The sequence below is a fragment of the Rattus norvegicus genome, chromosome 1 (assembly GCF_021556685.1).
Source record: "Rattus norvegicus strain SHRSP/BbbUtx chromosome 1, alternate assembly SHRSP_T2T, whole genome shotgun sequence".
In the NCBI taxonomy this organism is placed as follows: Eukaryota; Metazoa; Chordata; class Mammalia; order Rodentia; family Muridae; genus Rattus; species Rattus norvegicus.
Window position 1 is genome coordinate 216,892,623 of NC_141534.1, and position 21,707 is coordinate 216,914,329.

The 21,707-nt window shown below is 52.1% G+C and overlaps 2 protein-coding genes and 1 long non-coding RNA gene across 9 annotated transcripts in view; 1 reads left to right on the forward strand and 2 right to left on the reverse strand.

Moving 5' to 3' along the window:
* Nucleotides 1-4,913: 4,913 nt before the first annotated feature.
* Nucleotides 4,914-15,870, reverse strand: Rps6ka4 (ribosomal protein S6 kinase A4). Its single transcript, NM_001108517.2, has 17 exons — nucleotides 15,768-15,870; nucleotides 15,609-15,680; nucleotides 14,725-14,943; nucleotides 14,518-14,633; nucleotides 13,400-13,507; nucleotides 13,101-13,181; nucleotides 12,925-13,028; nucleotides 12,672-12,822; nucleotides 10,703-10,867; nucleotides 7,930-8,058; nucleotides 7,621-7,754; nucleotides 7,440-7,533; nucleotides 6,961-7,134; nucleotides 6,675-6,869; nucleotides 6,291-6,450; nucleotides 5,998-6,161; nucleotides 4,914-5,846 (listed from the first exon to the last, which is right to left on the reverse strand). The coding sequence occupies exons 1-17, from the start codon at nucleotides 15,820-15,822 to the stop codon at nucleotides 5,646-5,648; spliced, it is 2,322 nt and encodes a 773-aa protein (NP_001101987.2). The 5' UTR covers nucleotides 15,823-15,870; the 3' UTR covers nucleotides 4,914-5,645.
* A 101-nt stretch (nucleotides 15,871-15,971) lies between these two features.
* Nucleotides 15,972-19,231, forward strand: LOC147997038 (uncharacterized). Its single transcript, XR_015652854.1, has 3 exons — nucleotides 15,972-16,151; nucleotides 16,774-16,955; nucleotides 17,765-19,231. It is a non-coding gene; the product is annotated as an uncharacterized LOC147997038 (long non-coding RNA).
* Nucleotides 19,232-20,021: 790 nt separating this feature from the next.
* Nucleotides 20,022-21,707, reverse strand: part of Ccdc88b (coiled-coil and HOOK domain protein 88B) — a 30,244-nt gene continuing 28,558 nt past the window's right edge. For 4 of the 7 annotated variants that reach the window (XR_015619569.1, XR_015619571.1, XM_087548496.1 and 1 more), the window contains one exon: nucleotides 20,027-20,494. Coding sequence is in view for 4 of the 7 variants with exons in the window: in XM_087548496.1 (XP_087404622.1) it covers nucleotides 20,439-20,494 (56 nt within the window). In the remaining 3 variants the exon portion in view is untranslated. Of the gene's footprint in view, nucleotides 20,495-21,707 lie in introns of all 7 variants that reach the window. The other 3 variants (NR_197272.1, NM_001432156.1, NM_001432157.1) reach the window with 1 other exon arrangement.

The following is a 21,707-nucleotide window of genomic DNA, read 5'->3' on the forward strand; positions in this document are numbered from 1 at the left end:
GTGTTAACAGCACCCTGTGGCCCAAGATGAAACCTCCTCCATCCCCTCCATTCCCTTCAACCCAGCCCCTTCCCCACTGCTCCAAGTTTCACGATGGGTGAGGGTGGTCTGCCTGGGAGGCAGGGAGAGGAGCCTAGAGCGGCAGCCTGGCATCTGCAACCATCATGAAGAGTCAAGTCCCACATAGCCTCTCCTCCTTCCCTGTTGTCACAGAAGTGCAGGGATGTTTGTCATAGAGCCAGCCAGGTACCTGTGGCCTACCTATCACACTACCTACATCTCCACTCCCTGCTCCACCACACACAGCAGCCTTCTTTCAGTACCCCTGGGTCCCACTGGGCCCTGGGTGTGTCCTGCTCCAGCTGCTCCAGGCCCTTCCAGACAGCTCACCTCTGCAGTCAGGCAAGGTCCACTAAGCCCATTTTATGCTGGGCTTGGAATCAAACTCAGGCCCCTTGCATGCTGGGCAAGCACCCTACACAGCACAGCTCAGAACAACAGGGAACTGAAAAGTGTCCTGCCAGCCAAAAATAGAAACAATCTAAATAAATGGTGAGAAGGGATGCCTGTGGCTACACAAAGTAATTACAAAATGTATCCAGGGATGGAAATGGTCACCACCAGCCTCTGAGTTTGAGACATGCTATGAGAATCTAGCTACATACTGATGCCATTCCAATTAAAATTCCATTCAGATCCATAAAGTAAACGGAGGGGACTGTGGGTGTGACTCAGTTGGTAGAGTGCTTGCCTAGCATGCATGAAGTATTCCTGGCATCACGCCTATCTGTATCCACGGTACTTAAGAGAGAAAGGCAGAGAATCAAGAACTGAAGGTTATCATTGGGTACGTATGATATTATAGGCCAACCTGGGCTATCCAGGACCCTTCCTCAAAAGTGAAAGGAAAATATGGCAGTGCCTGCTTCAAAATATTAAGAGAAATCTAAAATGAAAAAGAAGACAGGGGTTTGGGGATTTAGCTCAGCGGTAGAGCACTTGCCTAGCAAGCACAAGGCCCTGGGTTCGGTCCCCAGCTCCGAAAAAAAGAAAAAAGAGAAAAAAAAAAAAAGAAGGCAGGTAATGGTGGTACACACCTTTAATCCCAGCACTCGGGAGGCAGAGGTAGGTAGATTTCTGTGAGTTCAAGACCAGCCTGGTCTACATAGTGAATTCCAGGATGGCCAAGACTACATGAAGAGACCCTGTTTCAAAAACACGGTGTGTGTGTGTGTGTGTGTGTGTGTGTGTGTGTGTGTGTGTGTGTGTGTGTGTGTCTGTGTGTGTGTGTGTCTGTGTGTGTGTGTCTGTGTGTGTGCGCGCACACATATGAAGATTATCCGTGAAGAGTCACACTAAGTGTCTCTTTACTTTCTTCTCTTGTATTTTTCTGAGTTTTCCTTCAAGCGATATTCAATTGCTGTGAAGTTTTACTGTCTGGTTATTTGAGTAACCTGGAACTACACAAGAATTCATGTGCATGCACAGAAATATCACGGGACACACTGTGGAGACCAGAGGACAACCTGAGCGAGTTGGTTTCCTCCCTCCAGCATGTGGGTCCCAGAGATGGATCCCACGTTGTTGTGTCTAGCAGCCACCCTTCCCTGACAGCACTTTTAGACTTTATTTATTTTTATTTTTAAGTGGGTGACTGCTTTGCCTGCATGGATGTCTGTTCACCATGTGAATCCCTGGGACCCAGGAAGCCAGAAGAGGGCATCAGATCCCCTGGAACTACTGGAGTTACAGAGGAGTGCTAGCCATCGTGTGGGAATCAAACCCAAGTCTCTGGCAGAGCAACCCACACTCTCAACTGCTGAGCCATCTCCCCTACCCACTACGGGTTTTTTTATGGCAATAGTTTATGCCAGTGAGTGTCTGAGTGTCTGACGATATGAGTCAGTTTCCTAACTTTGTTTTTAAAGCCCAGGATCACCTTGAACTTGATATGTAGCCGAGGATGACCAGGGATGACCAAGAGTGACCTTGAACTCCTGATCCCCCTTGCCTTCAGTTCACCTCCTAAGTGCAAGGACTGTAAGTGTGTGCCACCACATCTGTCTTATGCAGTTCTGGCGTTCTATCAACTTTATACCAGACCCCACACACACCTCTCTTTAGACCAGGTCTTTCCAGATAGCCCTGGCTGTTATGGAACTCACTGGCCTCAAAGTCACCAAGATCTGCCTGCCTCTCTCCCTCCTGGGTCCCAGGATTAAAGGCAAGGACAACCATGCCTACCCCCATTGTCCTATCTTAAATGAGACTCCCACTTGCAGTACACAGGAAAGGCCCTGCACACTGGGAGAACCCAGTGAGCACTTGGTGGCTGGGTCCTCACACTCTGATTCCTGCTGATTCCCAAGCTACTGATTTTGATGGAAAGAGAAGTCTGGACTATTGGGTGGCTTGCTCATGTCACAGAATCAACAACCAACAATGCAAGAGTCAGAATTACAGATAGCTCATCTGTGAGGGAACTTGTCCTTACCCCTCCAGAGCACAGATGAGCACCCCAGAGCACCCAGAGGTGCATTCCCTGAGGTTGCCAACCTCCTGTACCAGCAGCCTTGCCTCCAAGACCTGCCTAGCTTCACCCTGGCACTGGAAACTCCAGGAACCCCACTCCCATTTCCAGGCATCCAGGTACCACTAGCACCAAGAGATCAACATAGCAGGAAGGTCTGCCTTCCCACAGCACAGCTCAGGAAGCATAGAGGAAGCCATCCAGACAAGGCTGGGACAGCATAGCCACGGACCAGCAAGGGTGCTCAGACACAGCTGCCCCAGAAATCATTGCACTGAGGGGAGGCTGGTCTCACTGACAGGTCACTGAAGGTGCCGCTAAGCCTCCTCCTCCCCATCCAAAGAGCCTCGAAATGCCAAGTGTGTGTCCATAGCTAACCAACTGAGCCACAACCATAAGTCAATCAGCAAATGGCATTCTCAACTAAAATGATTATCGGCATCCAATAGAGTACAGATCCAGATTTCCTAAGAGCCTAGCACCTGATTTCAGTTTGTAGCCAGAGCTTGCTGGGCCCCATCTTGCCCCAAGGCAGCAGTTCTCAACCTGTGGGTTGTGACCCCTTTTGGGGTGTTGAATGACCCTTTCACAGGGGTCGCCTAAGGTCATTAGCAGACACAGATCCTTGCATTATGATTCCTAACAGGGGCAAAATTACAGTTAGGAAGTAGCAACGAAACTAATTCTATGGTTGGAGGTCACCCCAACATGAGAGATTGAATTAAAGGGTTGCAATGTTGGGAAGGTCGAGAACCACTGCTTTACAGAGTTCCCCAGGCCCAAACACTGCTAGAGGCTGACTAAAGAGGGAGCATTGAAGAACACAGTCCAGAGCACTGTTTTTACCCAGATCGGGCCTGGCCAGAAGTTGAGCCGAGTTCATAGTTTCAAAAGCCTCAGATGGGCTTGTATTTTTGCGTAAGTGAGTTAAAGTTGAGTTATCAACTTTAGTCACAAACTTGGCCAGAGCTTCTGAGACCCATATATGAGACGAATTTGGCTTGTGTCAAAAACCCAAGAGCAGGGCTGGAGACATGGCTCTGGAGCTAAGAGCACCTACTGCTCTTCCAAAGGACCTGGGTTTGATTTCCAGCACTCACACGGTGGCTCACACTGCTTTATGACTCCAGTTCCAGGGGGATCTGCCCCCCACCCCAATGATTTCAAGTGGTGGTGCACGCATGTGGTACACAGACATACAAGCTGAAACACCCTACAGGTAAAGTAAAGGTAAGGGGAAAAAAATAAAAGATTTTTTGAAGGCCTGGGAGATGGGTGAGTGCTGTCCTAGCATGCACGAAGCACCAGGTCCATCATGGTGGTGACCATGCTCTGGAAGTAGAAGCAACAGAGTAAGGAATTCCAGGACCAGATACTCCTCAGCTACATAGTGAGTTCCAGAAAAGGCTGGGCTAGTGGATCTCAAAAAGCAAAAGCAAGCTGACAGGGGTGGAGTGTGGGATTAGCAGAAAGGGTGGGAGGCTAGCTGAGTAAATTATAAACCCCAGGATGCACATAAATGTGGATGGTGGCCCAGAAGGCTAAGTAGGGATCTCTGGAGTGAGCTAGCTGACTAAAGCAGCCCTCTCTGCAATCTCTGGATTCAGTGAGGAAGACGGAGGATAACTGAAAAAGACTCCCAATGTCGACCTTGGCTTTCTGCACAAATGCACACGTCCACCTGAACATATGTGCACCCACGTTAATATAAACTGGCAAACACATGCAAATGAGACAAAATGATGGCCCTGGGGAGCTAAGTCAGTCTGCTAAGTGCTGCAGTAGGAGGACATGAGTTGGAATCCCAAAAGCCACATAAAAAGCCAGGTGTGGCATGGGAGCCTGCCCAGGTAGGTCAGCTCAGGTTCAGTGAGACACTGTCTCAAAAAATAAAGATGGGGGCTCACAGGTGGGACACACTTTGAAAGCAAGCATTTGGGAAATGGAGGCAGATATATCTCACTGAGGCCAACCTGGTCTACATACTGAGTTCTAGGACAGCCAGCACTATGTAGAGACCCTATCTTAAAATTAATTAGCAGAGGGAGGGAGGCACACTTGCTTTTAGTCCCTTGGGAGGCAGAGACAGACAGATCTCTGGATCTCTGTGAGTTCAAGACCAGGTGGTCCACAGAGCAAGTTCTAGGACAGCCAGGCCTACACTGAGAAAACCCGGTTTGGAATGAGTTAATCAAAGATGGAGAGAAATGGGGGGAAATGAACTATAAGGACCTCAGGGCTATACACACAAACACACACATACACACGCATACCTGCATACTCGGATGCACACCAACATAGAGCTACGTGACGCCATCTCAAAGGTCCACCTGCCCCTCCAACTCTGGTTCCAGACATCCTCACCATGAACACAAACCACAGGTCCACGTGCAGCACTGGATGGAGTTTTATTTTAAAGTCAAAGGCACAGCCTCGAGGGGCTGAGGCAGTGACTGTGGATGCCCAGTACAGAACCCCATGGGTCCACCTGCAGCTAGAAGCAGCTGTGCCAATGAGGAAGGGTGAGTGAGAAAGGGGCTCCCCTTGTAGGGGCACCTACCTCCTTTCTTACCCCCACTGGGGAGAAGCCAGTGACATAAAAGTGATGTATCTCAGAAATGTCTAGAGGCCCCCATGGTCTCTTTCTCATCCCCAACACAGGTCTTTGGTGGACATCATTGCACACGGTCCATAAAGTGACATTGATGGGTACCCCCTCCTAGGAGCAAAGTCCCAGGGAAGCACAGGACGGGGGCTCCTGATCTCTACCCCATGGCAACTGTGTACTTAGGGACAGGATAGGATGCCTTCCTAAGCAGAGTAGCCCCTGGAAGGGGCTTTCTCTCTCCTGATGAGGCAGCATCGGGAGCGGGGAGAGGAAGCCCAAACCCCACTTTGCTGATGACACTTGCTTCCCTGTGTCCCCAATTCTTATCTGGTAAGACATTTTTAAAAAATCTCTGCTTATAAAAATACTTCTGCTCTGTCTAGAAGTGGGTGGGGAGGGGAGGGCAATTCCTGGGGATCAGAGTGGGAGCTGCTACCCAAAGTCTGGTGGAAACACCAGGCTCCCGGGTCAGAACTCCTAAAGGGAAGGGGGTCACAGTGGCGGGAGCTAAGAAGGGGACAAGGGGCCGTTGGCTCGGCGAGTTGTCCCCTTGGAGGCAGAGGCTGGTAGGCGACCCGAGGAGGCAGGCACCGGGGAGCCGCGGCGGGAGGCGGCCGCGCTCCGGAGCTTCTGCTTGCGCCTTTTGGCCAGCGGCGCGTTCTCCACACTCTTCAAAAAGAAGCCCTCGCGCTTTCCTCGGTTAAACGCCTGGGAAAGGAGAGGATGAATGTCCCACCCCGCCAGATTTGGGTTTGCTAATCCTCGCCTTGGCATGCATCCCACAGTGCCCAGATCTACAAGCCCCAGGCCTTCTAACCCATCAAAGGCGGGCTCCGCCCACCAGCGGCCTGCCCCTTACCATGAAAGTGGCATTGAGCCCGGAGCGCACTGCTGGCCCAGAGGACTCCAGCACATCCGGCGTGCGGAGCGGGGGCGAGGAGCGCGCACTGCCGTCCTGAAGCCACGAGCTGCTACGCAGCCCCTCCAGCTTCAGCCGCTTGGCGGGGTCCACTGTCAGTAGCCCTGGTGGTAAGGCAGGGGCATGCTGGGAAGGGAGACTCACCCTGCTCCTGTACCTATCCCTGATCCAGCAATTCGCCTGCCTCATGAGCTTCCCTCCCTAACCATGCCCTAAGTCCTCCAGCTCCGCACCTCGGACCAGCTCCTTGGCTTCCTCCGAAACACCTTGCCAGGCTTCCCCGTCCAGAGAGAAGCGCCCTTCACGGATCTTGCACATGATCTCAGCTGCCTGGCTCTGTCCACCCTGGCCAGAGGCCCCTTGGAAGGGAACCTGTCCAGACAGCATCATGTACTAGGAGGAAATAAAGGAGTGAGACAAGTCCAGGCTGCAAGGGGAAGGTTGCATCCTCACCCGCTCACAGCACCACCACCCTCTCCACTACAGGGACTCAAAAGTGATAGACCCCCAATCCCAGTATCAGAGTACCTGCTTTGCATCCTGGCCTCAAAGGTCAGCCCCACTAACATCAGGCTAACCATCAGGAAAATTAATCCCAGCTCCTCCGAGAACCTTACCAGAATGACACCCAGGCTCCAAAGATCACAGGACTCGTCGTACCCCTGCTGTGCCAGCAGCTCGGGTGCAGCGTACTGCAGGGTGAAGCAAGGCGTCTGCATGGGCCCCGCCGGGCTCTGGGGCCGCAGTCTCGCGAACCCAAAGTCGATGATCTTCACCGGGGCCCCAGGAGTGTCGTCTGCGTACAAGATGTTCTACCGGAGGGAGGCGGGCGACAGTCAGGGGCAGCAGAGCCCAGCACAGGTGCCAGGCAGTCCTGCTCCACCGCCCGGGTCTCGCACCCACCTCGGGTTTCAGGTCACGGTGCACCACGCCCGCCTCCTCATGCATGAAGCTCACGGCTGACACCAAGCTCCGAAGGATCTGGCTAGCCTCGGACTCGCTGAAGAGTCGCTTCTTGCGGATGTGCTCCAGCAGCTCCCCGCCCCGCAGCAACTCCAGGACCAGATAAGTGTGTAACTGCAGAAGGCGAGAGGCGGGTCCCTGCCACTGCCTGCCCTCCCAGATATCTAGGGAGTCCCATATTCTTGTACACACCACCCCCAAAACTAACAGCTTTTCAGGACCTCATTTTTATCCAAGTTTAACCACCCCCATCTCATAAGCCCCGCCTCCTGGGCGTCCTTCTCACATTCCTTTCCCGCTCCATCCTCAGCAGTGTCCCGTAGTCCTCAGGCCCTATACCCCTCGGATCCCACTTCTGGGGTCTCTCTCTTCTCTACCATCCCCTACTCCACAGGCTGCCCCTAACAAGCGTTGGTCACCTGGTCGTGAAGCACCTCATGCAGGTTCACCACGTTGGGGTGTGACTGGCACAAGCGAAGGGCAGCTACCTCGCGCTGAGTGTTCTCCTCCAGCCTGGGAAAAGACACGAGGGGTTACAGTGGCCTACTGGGCCCTTATTCCTAGCCCTCGCTGGTGGGCTCTGCCCACAGAGGCTCCCACCTGCGGCTGAGGATCTTGACGGCAAATTCCTGACCACTCTGGCGCTGGCGACATCGCCTACACACAGAGAAGCTGCCCTGCCCCAGCGCTGGCTCCCGAAGGTCCAGCTCATACTGCTGGAAGAAAGGCGAGTCCTGGAGGTAAAGGGGGACCATTAGATTCTTACACTGAATATGAGCAACCGTGTGATGGCCGGCGGCCTGCCTACACCCAAACCATACCAACAGCAACCGGTGGGACCAGGCCATTGACAACCAACCCAGAGGACTCCAACAAAGCCAATACCATCTCCACCCCAGGCCAGCCCACCTGCATCATGGCACTCCTGGCAACTGCTGCCCTGCCAGGCCTGTATCCAGCACCAGGTGCCGCCAGCACATCAGCCATCACTGCGTTGTTGTGGTCAAAGAGTATGGAAGGAGCCACGAAGGAGTATCCCTGCAAAGGAGAGTGTGGGGGTGGATGCCCAGGGGGCGGGGCTGAGTTCATCCCCAGAGGGGCCGTTAGGGGCATTCTTTTTTTTTTTTTTTTTTTTTTCTGGAGCTGGGAACCGAACCCAGGGCCTTGCGCTTGCTAGGCAAGCACTCTACCACTGAGCTAAATCCCCAACCCCGTTAGGGGCATTCTTACAACTGGATGCACACAGCCTGTGTGGACGTCTTTTATTCCACCGTGTTTATGCTCACTTGGGGCCATGCCTACCCTCCTAGTGTGTGACACCCACCCTTCTCTCATCACAATGACCGGCTTCTACCCCCAAAGCACCTAGCACAGACTAGTGGCCCAGGACTGTACACAAGGGCTGCACCTGTTGTCATGCACACTTAGCTTAAGATAATTCAGCAATATCTGCTAAGGGGGAAAAACAATCCTCTACCCTTTCAAGCCAGATGCTGGCCTCCTCTGGGAAGGGAGGGTTGCCGGGAAAGGCAAGCAGCTAACAGCATAGAAAGCCGGTCTTTGCCTTTCCCATAGACCCGCCTCCTTGCAGTTTCAAAATTCTGTTGTTGTTGTTGTTGTTGTTGTTGTTGTTGTTGTTGTTATGGTTTTGTTTTTGTTGTTGTTGTTTGGGTGTGTCAATTTGTTTTGTGCTTACTGTGTGGACCAGGCTGGTCTGAATTCACAGAGATTCCCAGGGGCTATGCCTCCTGAGTGCTGAGATTAAAGGCCTGTGCCACCACTGCCCGGTCTTCACCTTGTCTTGAGACAGGGTCATGTTACATAGCCTTGGTCAGCCTGGTACTCACAATGTAGCCCAGGCTGACCTCAAACTCATATCCCTCCTCCTGTCTCAGTCTCCCAGTGCTGGAATTACAAGTGTTCATTACCATGCAACGCTATCGGTTTCTTTAGACCAGACTCCATGTGGCTAGCACTTTCTCCTGTTAAGCTAACTGGGGATTCCCAGTGCCCAGACCACATTATGGGGTCTCAACAGAGACTCCTTCTGCGCCTCAGCCCTCTAAGTGCTGGGATGGCCAGTGTGATACCGTCATAACGGTCTGGCTCCATCAAACTCCATGGTGTTCTGTTTTATTTAATATGCTTATACTATGTTCTACAGGCTTGACCTGAGCCCTAGGCCTGAGAGACACAGGGATTAATCCCAATCCTTAGGGACTTCCAGACCAGTCATGTCAAATTGCTCAGCAGTAAGTGCTGGGCCCAAGGGCAGTGCACAGGAAAGGAAATCTTAGAAAGCCAGGTGGTTTGAGCAGACGGGGAGCTCATCGGTTCTGGGGAGGCAAAATAGAGGTGTGCCTGGGAGCCTCTAGAAAGTGCAGTGGTACTGTGTGGAGTACCAGGTAGGAGAAGCTGACACAGGACCACATCTCCCCTGGCCCTGGACCAAGCTAAGGCAAGCCTCAGCACTCAGCCCTGAGTTTCTAAGCCAGTGTGCTAGGCTATAGGACAACCATAGCATCTCCCCCTGAGTGCCCACTTAGCAATTTTGAAAATTATTAATAATTTTTGAGACTGAGTCTCATATATCCCAGGCTGGTCTCAAAACTCCATATGTAGCTAAGGATGACCCTGAACTCCTGACGCTCTTGCCTCTGCTTCCTGAGTGCTAGGATTACAGGTAGCAGCAACAGCCCAGCTTATGCAGTGCTAAACCCAAGCTTCACATACGCAAAGCAAGCTCTCTGCCAACTGACCTACATCCTCCACCCTTCATAATTTAAAGCACTATTTTCAATTTATTTATTCTATACCTATGGGTGTTTTGCCTGCATGCATGTCTATTCACATCTGTGCAGTGCCCTCAGAGGCCGGAAGAGGGCGTCAGATTCCCCTAAACCTAGAGTTGCAGATGGTTGTGGGTGCTGGGATTTGAACTCCTGTCATCTGCAAGAGCAGAGCTCTTAACTAATCTCTCTAGACCCTAGATAACATGGAAATGGTGGAATGGAAAGAAAATGAAAAGCCAGGCCCGGAGGCACTGACCCGGACTTCAGCTACCTGGGAGACTGAAGCAGTAAAGTAGAAAGTTCAAGGCCAGCCTAGGCAACTCAGCAAAACCATGTCTCAAAATAAAAAAGGGGCTAGTGGCATGGCTCATGGCAGAGCACTCCTTAGCACAAAGAAGGCTCCATGTTTAGTTTCCAGTATAAAAGGGGGACAAGGACTGGAGAGATGGCTCAGCAGTTAAGAGCCCTGGCTGCTCTTCCAGAGGTCCTGGGTTTGATTCCCAGCACCAGCATGGTAGCTCACAACTGTCTGCAATGCAGTCCCAAGGGATCTGAAGCCTTCTTCTGACCTCCTTGAGCGCCAGGCATGTTTGTGGTGCATAAACATATAAGCAGACAAAAATCCTATGCACGTAATAAATAAGTAAAGCATAAATGAATAAAGGTTTGAAAAGGGTGAGCAAGTGCTCAGAGGGCACACAAAGCCATCGAACACAGCGAGAGGGACTTCTGTAACTGACAGCATCAGGCAGTCCTAGGAAGTGGAAGAGTCTGGGGAGGTGTGTCCTCAGAGTAACCCAGGGTCTGGGCAGTGACTTTGCCAGCAGGACTGAAGCGGGCAACAGTGTCCTGCACCTGCTCCATCTGGAGTCTTGTGGCTTCCCACTCACCTGAAAGATCCTAGGGTCCCCAGGTGGAGGGCTGCCAGCAGGGGAGTAGACAGGCTCCAGCCGAGTGAATTCCTCTGCAAAATTCCCCACATCCAGCTCTGAGCGGATCTGGGGCCGGAATGGGGCTGGGATCTTTCTGGCAGCCAGAGCAACCCAATCCAGACCCTGGGGAGGAAGGTCAAGGGCGAGAGGTGAGAACAAATTGATACGCTCTGCTTCCTCTTGTGGTATGGAACAGAACCTTTCAGGCTGAGTGACTACTTTATAACGACACAGCCGTGATATGAGTTACTCCATTTTGAGTCTAACTGCTGAGAAAGAATGAACATTACATCTCGTTTATACAAGTAAACAACCGCCATCTGCCAGCACAGCCAGAGGCACAAGCTGATAAATATTTGTCTCTAATAAATAAGGACACCTGAAAATGCAGCAAGCTGTGAGCTGAGGGCAAAGCCCGGCTGTCAGTGTGCTTCCCTAGATGTGCACAGAACCCCGGTCTGGTCCTCAGGATGCATCACCTGGGTGTGCCTATAATCCTAAAACTGGGGAGGTGGAGGCAGGAGAATCAGAAACACAAGGTTATCCTCAGCTACACAGGGAGCTTGAGTCCCTAGTGGGAGGTCAGAAAAATCGGACCCTTGAGCATATCACATCTAAAGGAAGTCTTGTCGCACTTGGACCAGTGACTGGAGAATTGATACTCCTAACTACAAGGAGACTAAAAGCATGGGTGAGACTCTCCCTGGACGAGGCACTCACCTCCAAGCCTCACAGCCTGAGTTTGCTCCCTGGAACACACATATGGAAGGAGAAAACCGATTCCTACAAGTCGTCCTCCCTTCTGGGAGTGAGCACCTGCCCTTTATGTGTTTAAGCTAATGTGACAGGACTAACTAAGCTTCTGCCAGCATCCATTTCCTGTCTTTTTAGCACCATAATCCCTACACAACCCAGATGCCTCATCTTACAGACACTTCCTTGTACCTGGTTGTGCCCAATAGCTTACAAGCAAAGACTGTCAGGTGGAGTCTAGGAAAGCACCTTGAAGGGAAGGTGAGAAACTTGCAAACCCTGCTCTTCCTCCTCCTGCTTCCTTCCTGGGAAGCAGTCTACGTGGTTAGCCCTTTGGAGTCACAAAGCAACCCTAGAAATGGGTGCCACATCTCAATATGGAGGAACGAGAGGGGGGGGGGAGAAAGAGAGAGAGAGAGAGAGAGAGAGAGAGAGAGAGAGAACATGGATGGTCTGGATTTCCTTCATGTAAGAAGAAGCTTCTCCTCACCGCCATCCCATTGTATGTGCACACATATATGTATGTGTATTTGTATGTGTGCAGTGTCAGGTAAGTGTGTATCTGAGTAGCCTCCAAAGAGCTTATCCATAGAAAGGGCAGAAGGGAGAGGACACATTTCAAGTGTCAAGCCTCAAAGACCTTGGGGCTTCTGCAGGATGGTCCCAGCATGCAGTCTGTCTTGGGGCTGTTCCAGAAATTCCCTGAAGGAAGTGAACCCTGGTCAGCTTCATTCTGGGGTCCACTCCTGCCCATGCCTCTACCTGGGGCCATGCTGGCCAGGGAGAGGAGGGCTCGGGTCTGAGAGCAACCCTGGAGGCCCTCCAAGGCTGGGGTCCCAGCATGGAGGCAGAAAGCCTGGCCACAGGAGATACCCACAGATGGATGCTCTCGTTGCCATGTCCGATAGATGGCAAATCTGATGCCTACGTATAAACAGAAGAAGATGGCGGCTAGGAAAACCCATGCGGTGAGGTCAAATGTGAAGGCTTCATGCCAGTTCACGCATCCCCAGGGATCTGCACAGCGAGTGTTCTGAGGACAGTGGAGTCTGTGTGTTCTGCCCTTTGACCCCTTATTGTGCGTAACGTCAGAAAAGAATACATGTGTGTTCCCCATGCTGCAGCCCAGCCTACAGAGGCGAAGGATCTAGGAAGTCACAGGTTAAAGCCTCACCTGGAAAAAGAGGTGACTCTTGACTTCCTGTGCACCCTGGGGACCTGCGCCCAACCTCTTCTTAGGGTCCTTGCACAGCAGGCGCTGTAGCAGGTCCTGTGCCACAGGCCCAATCCGGGGAGGGAAGGGAGGGGAGCACTTCAAGATCCGTCTGGGAGGATGGGTGGGGAGTCAGGGGCAGCAAGCCCCCTCCCAGCCCAGCCCAGGCAGGCCTTATAGCCCTCAGCTACCCTCCATGACCTGTACAACTTACCGAGACACCTCAGCCTGAGTGTTCCTTTCTCCCTCCAGTGTGAAGGGTGAGGCTCCTGTCAGCAGCTCGAAGAGCAGGATACCCAGGCTCCACCAGTCCACAGCCTATGGGGCAGGGTCAGAGTGAAGGCCTTGTGCACTAGCCCCACCCCTGCCATCTTCACCCTGACAACCCACCTTGCCATGTCCAGCCTTGCTTCGGATGATTTCGGGAGCCATGTACTCGATGGTGCCACAGAAGGAGAAGGTTCGCTCTTTCTGGGAAGCCAAGAGGACCCATTTGGATACCTCAACTTCACCCGTACCCCAAAGGCCCTAAAAACTTAGAGCAGAACTTGCTCAACTTTAGAAGACTCGGAACAAAACAGTGGGAACCTTGTACCCAACTACTCTGCAGCGCCCAGGGGGCTGATATGGAGGGAGCACAACAAAGGCCTGCCTGGAAGCACCATGGGCAGAGCTTGCCATCCACTCACCTCCTCAGTCAGGAACTCCTTGCTCAAACCAAAGTCTGTGAGGACAATGTGACCTTCAGAGTCAAGTAAGACGTTCTCCAGCTTCAGGTCCCTGTAGATGATGCCCAACTGGCAGGAGCAGAGGGGACATTGAGTGCTGCCCTGATAGTTGTCCTACACATTCCTGCGGGTCCCCACTTAGGATAAAGATGTGCCCTGAAGATGTCCAGGGCAGGATGAGGCCGGGGCAGGGCTAGTTATTAGTTAAGAAAAGCCACTGGATCCAGGCATGTAAGCACACACCTGCCATCCTAGTTGACAGAAGGCTATGATAGGAGGCCAGCCTAGGCTACTCATCGACTACCAGGAGAGCTGGGTTACAAAGTGAGACTCTCAAAACAAAACAACAAATGAAGAAGAAAAGGAAGAAGAGAAAAAAGTGAGGGCTGGGGCTGGGTGGGACTGGTTAGTAGAGTACCTAGCATGAGCTCCTCAGTTGGATCCCCAGCACCCCAAGAAACTGGGCGTGATGGACAAGCCTGTACTCTCAGTTTCAAAGAGACAGGAGCTGCAGGGTCAGAAGTTTAAGGTCTTTCTTGACTACATAGGGATTTCAAGGCCAGCTCAGGCTACGTGAGATGGCTAAGGGCCATCGAGAAGGCTCAGCAGACAGTGCTGACACTCTGAGATTGATCCCTAGCATCCATGTAATGGTGGAAGGAGATCATTAATGTCACAGAATCTGACCCACATATGTACTCTGGCACATATGCACATACACTTACCACAGATGTACACAATAAAAACGAATAAGAAGGGAATCAAGAAGGGCCACCAAAGGGATAAATCGAGAAGTCCTGTGCACGGGCCTCCAAGAGTGTAAACAAAAAGCCCCATTTCAGAGGTCTTGGGGACTGAGGTCTGAGGTCACCACTTAAGGAAGTCTGATGAGGGTTAGCCTAAGTTCCTGTTGAAGGAAAGCCCCTTCCAGAAGTCTCTGGAGCAGAAGACCCTCCAGGTCATGCCAAGGCAAGCAGTTTTTTCAAGATCCCCACCCATGCTGCCCCTGAAACAGGAAGCCCCTCATTAGGTTCAGGGCAGTCCCCAGAGAGCAGCCAAAAGCCAGGGCCCTCTCCTACCTTGTGCAGGTGCTCTAGGGCCAGCACAATCTCTCCCCCGTACACTCGCACCTCAGCCTCCTTGAAGTACTGGCGCTGGTACAGGTGAGTGAACATCTCACCACCGCTCACATAGTCTGGGGGTGCAGGAAAAGTTGAGATGTTCCCCCACAAGGTAGCCTAACGACTCCCATCGCCCTCCAAAGCTAAGATATGACAGGCTCTCACCCAGGATGAGGTGCAGTTTGGCGTCCGTCTGGAAGGCGTAGTGCAGTGTGACCAGGAAGGGTGCCTGGCGTACCAGCTCCAGCACTGAGCGTTCGGTGCGGGTATGCTCCTGCGTCTTGGCGCGCTGCACCAACGCCGCCTTGCGAAGCACCTTCATGGCATAGAGCTTGCCCGCATCGTGCCCACCCGCCTTCCGCACCAGGAACACCTTCCCGTAGGCTGTGGGAGCAGCAAGCAAGCGGTTGGAAGGTGGGCTGTAAGTGCGAGGGCGGTGCAGACTGGTGGGAAGAGGGGTGCAAAAGGCTGACAGAGCCTTCTAAGGAAAAGGTGAGCCCTCCCTGGAGGGTGCTCAGTTAAGCTGGAGAAGCAATGTGCAGTGCAAACTAGCCTGGGGAGCTTGCAACTCCAGAAGGCCTGCGGGGCGGGGAGGGGGCGGGGCACGTGCAAACCTGGGATGATCAGAGAGCTGAGAAAAGATGAAAACGCTGGCACGGAGGCAGAGGCGCGCTCCTAGACAGCGTAGGGATGTGCAAACCCGGACTGGGGGATTTGCAAAATACAAGAGTGGGGCTCGCAAGGAAAGAAGGGGGAGAAGCTATGCAAAGCCCTTGGGAGGGAGTCAAAACCCCAAAGAGACTAGGAAATCGCGGCAGGGGGCATGCACACACAGGACTTTGTAGAGAACAGTCTTGTCAACGCGGACGCCCTGCAAGTGGGCACGGAACCCTGGTACGGTGGGGCGGGGCGGGCAAGGGGTGCTCTGCCGGGAAAGGGTGGGGGGACCTCCCCAGCAGCCAGGCCCAAGCCCAGGTCCAGGCAAGTGGGCGGGCAGAAGGCCCAAAGTACCATGCCAGGGCACTAGCCCAGTGAACGCAGTTTCTCACCTCCCGTGCCCAGCACCTTGAGCAGCGCGAAGTTCTCCACGCTCACCTTCTCCTCATGCCCGGTCAGGTTGGCTGCGGGCACAGGGGGGCGAATGAGCCCAGCGGGTCGCTGACTCTTGCCATCCGTCCCGGGCAGCCGCCTCGGGATCTGGCACCCACCTTCGGTGATCTGCAGCTCCACGGCGCAGCCCTCATCCTCATCCTCGTCTCCCATGGCGGGCCGGTCGCTGGGGCCCGCGCGGCTGGGGCTCCGGGCGGCGCCGGTTACATGGCGGCTCCGGCCGGGGCGGGTGCTTCCTGGTGCCGCCTCCGGGGCCGAGCGGGCGCCAGCACCGCCTCCCGGCTCCCCGCCCCGTGCGGCCTGAGTCAGGCGGCTGGAACGTGACAGAACGGGGCTGCGGGTGGGAAGCCTGAGAGGGCGGCAGGGTCTCCCGGCCCCTGGACCGGTGAGAGCCGTGCGGGGCCTTTGGATGGCATGTGGCTGCAGCGGGAGAAAGCCTCCTAGCCTGGCGTCGGTCCCGCAGAATATGGAGGACACTAGAGGTCTGTGTCCCAGGATTTGAGGAGGGCTGCCCACCCAGGCTTATGGAGCCCTCCCTCCCACGTGGCAGCCTCACCTCTTCTGCTCCTCTGAGCCAATTGACACAAATCACAGCCCACCTCCTTCTTTAGGACCACTCGTTAAGCTCAGCAAATACAGTAGGGGTCTTTCTATTCCCTGGACATGGGGGCCCTAGGCTCTTGATGCTGGGTCGGTATTGGGCATCTTGAGAGTACACTTCAAAAACAGGAAGCCACTTTACATGGGTAAAGTTACTTTTGCCCCAAAGGAGACCATCTGAGTTGAATGCCTGGTTCCCTCCCACATGGTAGAAAGAACCGACTTCCACACGCTGCCTTTAGATCTAAATGCCTGCACCTACATACAGTGCAAACATATGGCATAATATAAAATAAATGTAATTTCGAAAAGAATTAAAGAGGGAGCCTGCAGGGCTGATTGCTCAAGGACCCCACTCCACCTATCCCGGGGAGCCCCACCCTCCCTCCGGCAGCCTCAGGTGCCCTGACTCACATCCTGCCACCCAGCCTAATTGTCCCTGTATTAGTTAGCTTCTTTGTTGCTGTGATAAAACATTCTGACTGAAAGCAGCTTGGTTTTCAGGTTACAGTCCGTAACTGAGGGAAGTCAAGGCAGGAACTCAAGGCTGGAATCTGGAGATGGGAACTGAAGCAGAGACCATAGAGGAACACTGCTTGTGAGGAGGAGCACTGCCGCTTGTGAGGAGGAGCACTGCCGCTTGTGAGGAGGAGCACTGCCGCTTGTGAGGAGGAGCACTGCCGCTTGTGAGCACTGCATCCCTTGACTTGCTTAGCTAGCTTTATTACATAACCTGAGCCCATCTACCTAGGAATGTACCACCCACAGTGACTTAAACCCTCCTATAATCAATTAGGAATCAAGAAAAGGTCTCCTCCAAGACGCCCGTAGGCCAGTCTGATGGAAGCATTTCCTCAGCTGTGAGGTTCCCTCTTCCTAGGTGTCAGAACTGTGACATTTCACCCCTTTAACCTGTCTCTGCTAGAGCATAACCTCTCCTTTCTTATTTGTCCCTAAGATCCTATGTTAATATTGCAATATAAAAAAAAAATGTTAGCCAGGGGAGGGGGAGGGGCTAGGGGGCTGACAGACAGGAAACTGGGAAAGGGAATAACATTTGAAATGTAAATAAGAAATACCCAATTTAATAAAAATGAAAGGAAAAATAAAAAAATTTTTTAAAAAGTTCACATACACCTTTAATCCCAGCACTCAGGAGGCAGAGGCAAGTTTCAGATCAGCCTGGTCTACAGAATGACTTGCAGGACAACCAGGGCTACACAGAGAAACCCTGTCTTTAAAAAAAAATTACAATAACTTGATAGTCTAGATTATCTTTTTTTTAAAAATCTAGTCTCTTAAATGTGGGCTACTGTAAAATCTAAAAATACATACTTTATTTCAAAAGAGAAGAAAGGGCCCAGACACAATCAGATCAAGCAAACCCAACATCGAGTCATGCTATCAAAGTCAGTACCCAGCATGTGGGACTCACACATGCTCTTCTAGCCCCAAGTCACTGAAGAAGCTCTGCTCTGCTGCCTGCCTTCCACAGAACACATGGTTGTCTTGAAGGCTGGAGCCAGTCCCTCTGCACAACTGCTGCTGTCCTTGGCACTTGACTCACAGTCCTGGCAACTCCCATATCCTCAGGTCCCTGCTGCACCTGAGACTGCAACTCCACCAGCGACCTCCTGGCCTCCCCTCAGGGATCTGACCCTGACTCAGCTGTTCTCCATGACCCTTTCATGCCTTCAAAACCAGTACCATTTGGAAGCCTCTTACACATTGCTGGTCAAGTTCTGTTGACAGCTTAAGATGTGGCCTTGGCCCCCACTAGGCCACAGTTTCCGTGTGGTGATCCTGAGAAACACTTCCCAGAAGACTTTGCCTTAGCGATGCTGGTTTCTTATTAGTAGCAGCTGGTTTTTTTTCTGCACTAGCTAACAAACATCCATAATCCCAGTAAATCAAAGGTTTTCACTGATTTTTCCCCCCCTGGTTTTTTGAGATGGGACTTCTCCTCCGTGTAGCCCCGGCTGTCCTGGAATTCGTTCCATAGGCCAGGCTGGCCTCAAACTCAGATCTGCCTGCCTCTGCCTCCTGGATGCTGGAATCAAAGGCGTGCACCACAACCCAGATCGCTTCCGCTGATTCTTATTTCGAATATATCACATGGACAACCCTGACAAACTCTGAAACTTCACAAGCCAGGCCACCTCTGTCTGCACTGCTCTCACCGTGATTTCCAAGTTCCCACAACAGTTCCTTAAGCTCTGAGCACTGGGTGGCACAAAAGCCACATGGTCATGCCCATCACAGCAACACCCACATTCCAGGAACCAACTTCTATATTAGTTTGCGAAAAGCACTCGGCAAAAAGTAACTTGGGGGGGGAATATTTTGTCTGGCTTACAGGTTACAGTCCTCCTGCAAGCCAAGCCAAGACAGAAACATGGAGGTAGGAACTTGTAGCTGTCTTTTGCTATTTTGTGGGTTCTTCTTTCTTCCACCCTTCCCCACCCCTTTTCTCCCACCCTTTCAACCCCCTAACACGAGGTAAGGGAGAAAAAGGATAGAGGGGAACGGAAAGAGATCCCCGAATAAAGTTAGGGTCAGAAAGAGGATGATATCATTGTTAGACGACTTCCTGCTGGCTGGGGGTGTCGAGTTCCTTGGGTTAAGTTTGATCTCCGCTGTCAGGAAATCTAATTTCTTCTTATTTCTTCTCTGTGAACACTACTCAACAGACCGTGACCTACAGCAACCCACCAACAACCTGCACAGCCTCTCAAAGGCCCTAGCATTTTTATGCCCTCTGAAAAGTCCCCAGAATTCCAAACACCGCACAGTCTCAGAAACTATCTGCCCCATTTCCCACACCTGGGATTAAAACTAAGATAATAGTATTTTAGTCCCATAATATTTCTGTGCTTTTCAAAGAAACCAAAGTCACGGAATTGTCACAACAGGAACTCAAGTAGTGACCTTGGAGGATGCTGCTTCCTTCGGCTTGCTCAGCGAGCGCTTTAAAAAAAAAAAAAAAAAAAAAAAAGATTATCATTTTTAATTGGTGCTCATGGAGGCCAGAGGCATTCCCCAGAGCTGGGGTTACAGACAGCTGCAATCTGCCCAATGTGGGGCCTTCCAGAAGAGCAGTCAGAGCTCTTAACTATTGGGCCACCTCTCCGGCCCCTCTGCTAGCTTTTATACATAGCCCAGATCACCTGCCTAGGGTGTAACAGACAGTGAGCTGAGCCTCCCTACATCAATTAGTAATCAAGAGACTGCCTTCATAGACAAGCCCATAGGCCAGTCACATGGTGGCAATTTCTCAGTTAAGTTTCCTCTTCCCAGGTGTCAAACTGACAACTGAAGCTAGATCAGTTCCCCTTCCCTGTCGCCATCCTAGGGACCCAGCTCAGAGATGTTACAAAACCACCTTAGCAACCAGACTGTGAGCTCCCTGAAGCAGGGCTCAACCCGAAGGGGTGGGAGGGAGGGGGAGATGAGGAGGTTGGGAGATGTGGAGAGAGAGAAAAGAAGTGCCCTGAGAAATAGGGCCAGGCCAACTAAGTTCACTTTGTCTCAGATCCCAGATCCCAGGTCTTATCCACTGTTAAATGCCTACCCAGGCCCTGTCCCCATTGGCTGCTTACCTGGCCAGCACATCCAGGTTTTCACAAGGCCAAATGGCCACACTATAATTCCCTTTGCTACCTGGTCCACGCAGGCCTCTTGGCTACAGAAGCCCACGCCGATGGAAGTCCCCAGACCTCCAGTCTCCCACAAGCAGCCAGCAGACACAGAACCCAGATTCAAGGGGTTACAGCTTTATTCTCCACACTCTCATGTCCCAGACAATGCTCAGATATTAGCCCAGGTCTGTCTCCAGGGAATGGGCCTTAGGTCCCCAGCTAGACCTGGCGGAGGGCCAGCCGTCTTTAGCTGGGGAATCTCCCAGACATCGCCTTCTCAGTGATAGATGTATCTGAGAGCAAGAGCCCTGGCCAGGAGCTCCCCGTTCGGACCAGTCACATCCCCTGTCCACAACCTTGTCCCAGCTCCTCCTCAGAGTCCCAGCTGTGGGGGACCTGAGAGCCCAGGCTTCTTTGTCCAAGGATTCTTCTTGGGGTCCCCAGGCCCCCTGGCTCTTGGGCTGCCTGGGAATGCCACTGACCCTACAGTGGGGAGAAGGCTGCACTCCTGTGCCTTCTGTCCCCACAGTATCACTGGCTGAGGGAAGAGGTAAGGAATTGTTTCTCTGGTTTCTGTTCCTGGAGGGCTGGAGAGAAAGATGGATTAGGCTTCCTCCCAAGAAGATGGCCAGAGTCAGGGCAGTCCATGGGACCCTGAACCTTCTGTCTACTTGCTCTCCCCAACCTCCATGTTCTAGCCTCAAGCTGTCTCTAAATTTCAGCTCCTCTGGGTAGCCTGTCCCCAAATAGTACCCTCACTCAAATTCCAGTGTGGCCTCTGACCACACACACTCGAGCGCGCACACACACACACACACACACACACACACACACACTCACTCACACACACACTCACACACACACTCACACACACGCACACACTCACACACACTCTCACACACTCACACACACTCGCTCACACACACTCACACACACTCGCTCACACACACTCACACACACTCACACACACTCACACTCACACACACACTCACACACACACACTCACACACACACTCACACACACGCACACACTCACACACACTCACACACACGCACACACTCACACACACTCTCACACACTCACACACACTCGCTCACACACACTCACACACACTCACACACTCACACTCACACACACTCACACACTCACTCACACACACACACACACACACACACACTTCTTCCCCAGCATTATAGCCTCCTATCAGGCTGGGGCTGAACCTCTGCTAGCCCAAACTTCTATATGCTTGCGTGTGAAGTGCTTGCTAGACTTTAAACACTTAGTATGAACAAAAATAATGGGTGTGGTAGCACACAACTATTATCCTAGAACTAAGAAAGTTGAGACAGGAGGATTGCTACAAATAGCCCAGCCTGGGCTACACCGTGAACTAGGTCATCATAGCCTATATAAAAAAGACCCTGTCTCAAAAAAAATAAAATAAAATAAAATAAAGAAGGAAGGAAGGAAGGAAAGAAGTCAGATACAGCTGCAATCCCAGGAATGTGGACTGTGCCTTTAGTCCCAGCTTGGTGAGGTAGAGACAGGCAGATCTTTGTTAGTTTGAGGCTGGCCTGGTCTATATAGTAAGTTCCAAGCCAACCAGACTGCATAGTGAGACTCCCTGCCTCAAAAAATAAAATGAATGTAAAAAGAAATTCTCATTTGTAACTTTATGCACTGACTACATATTGAAAACTGTAACCATTTAGGCAGACATAAATGAGTCATGTCATTAAAACTGTCGTACCCCCCCCCTCTATGTTTCTGACAGGATTACTAAAAAGGAAAAAGATACA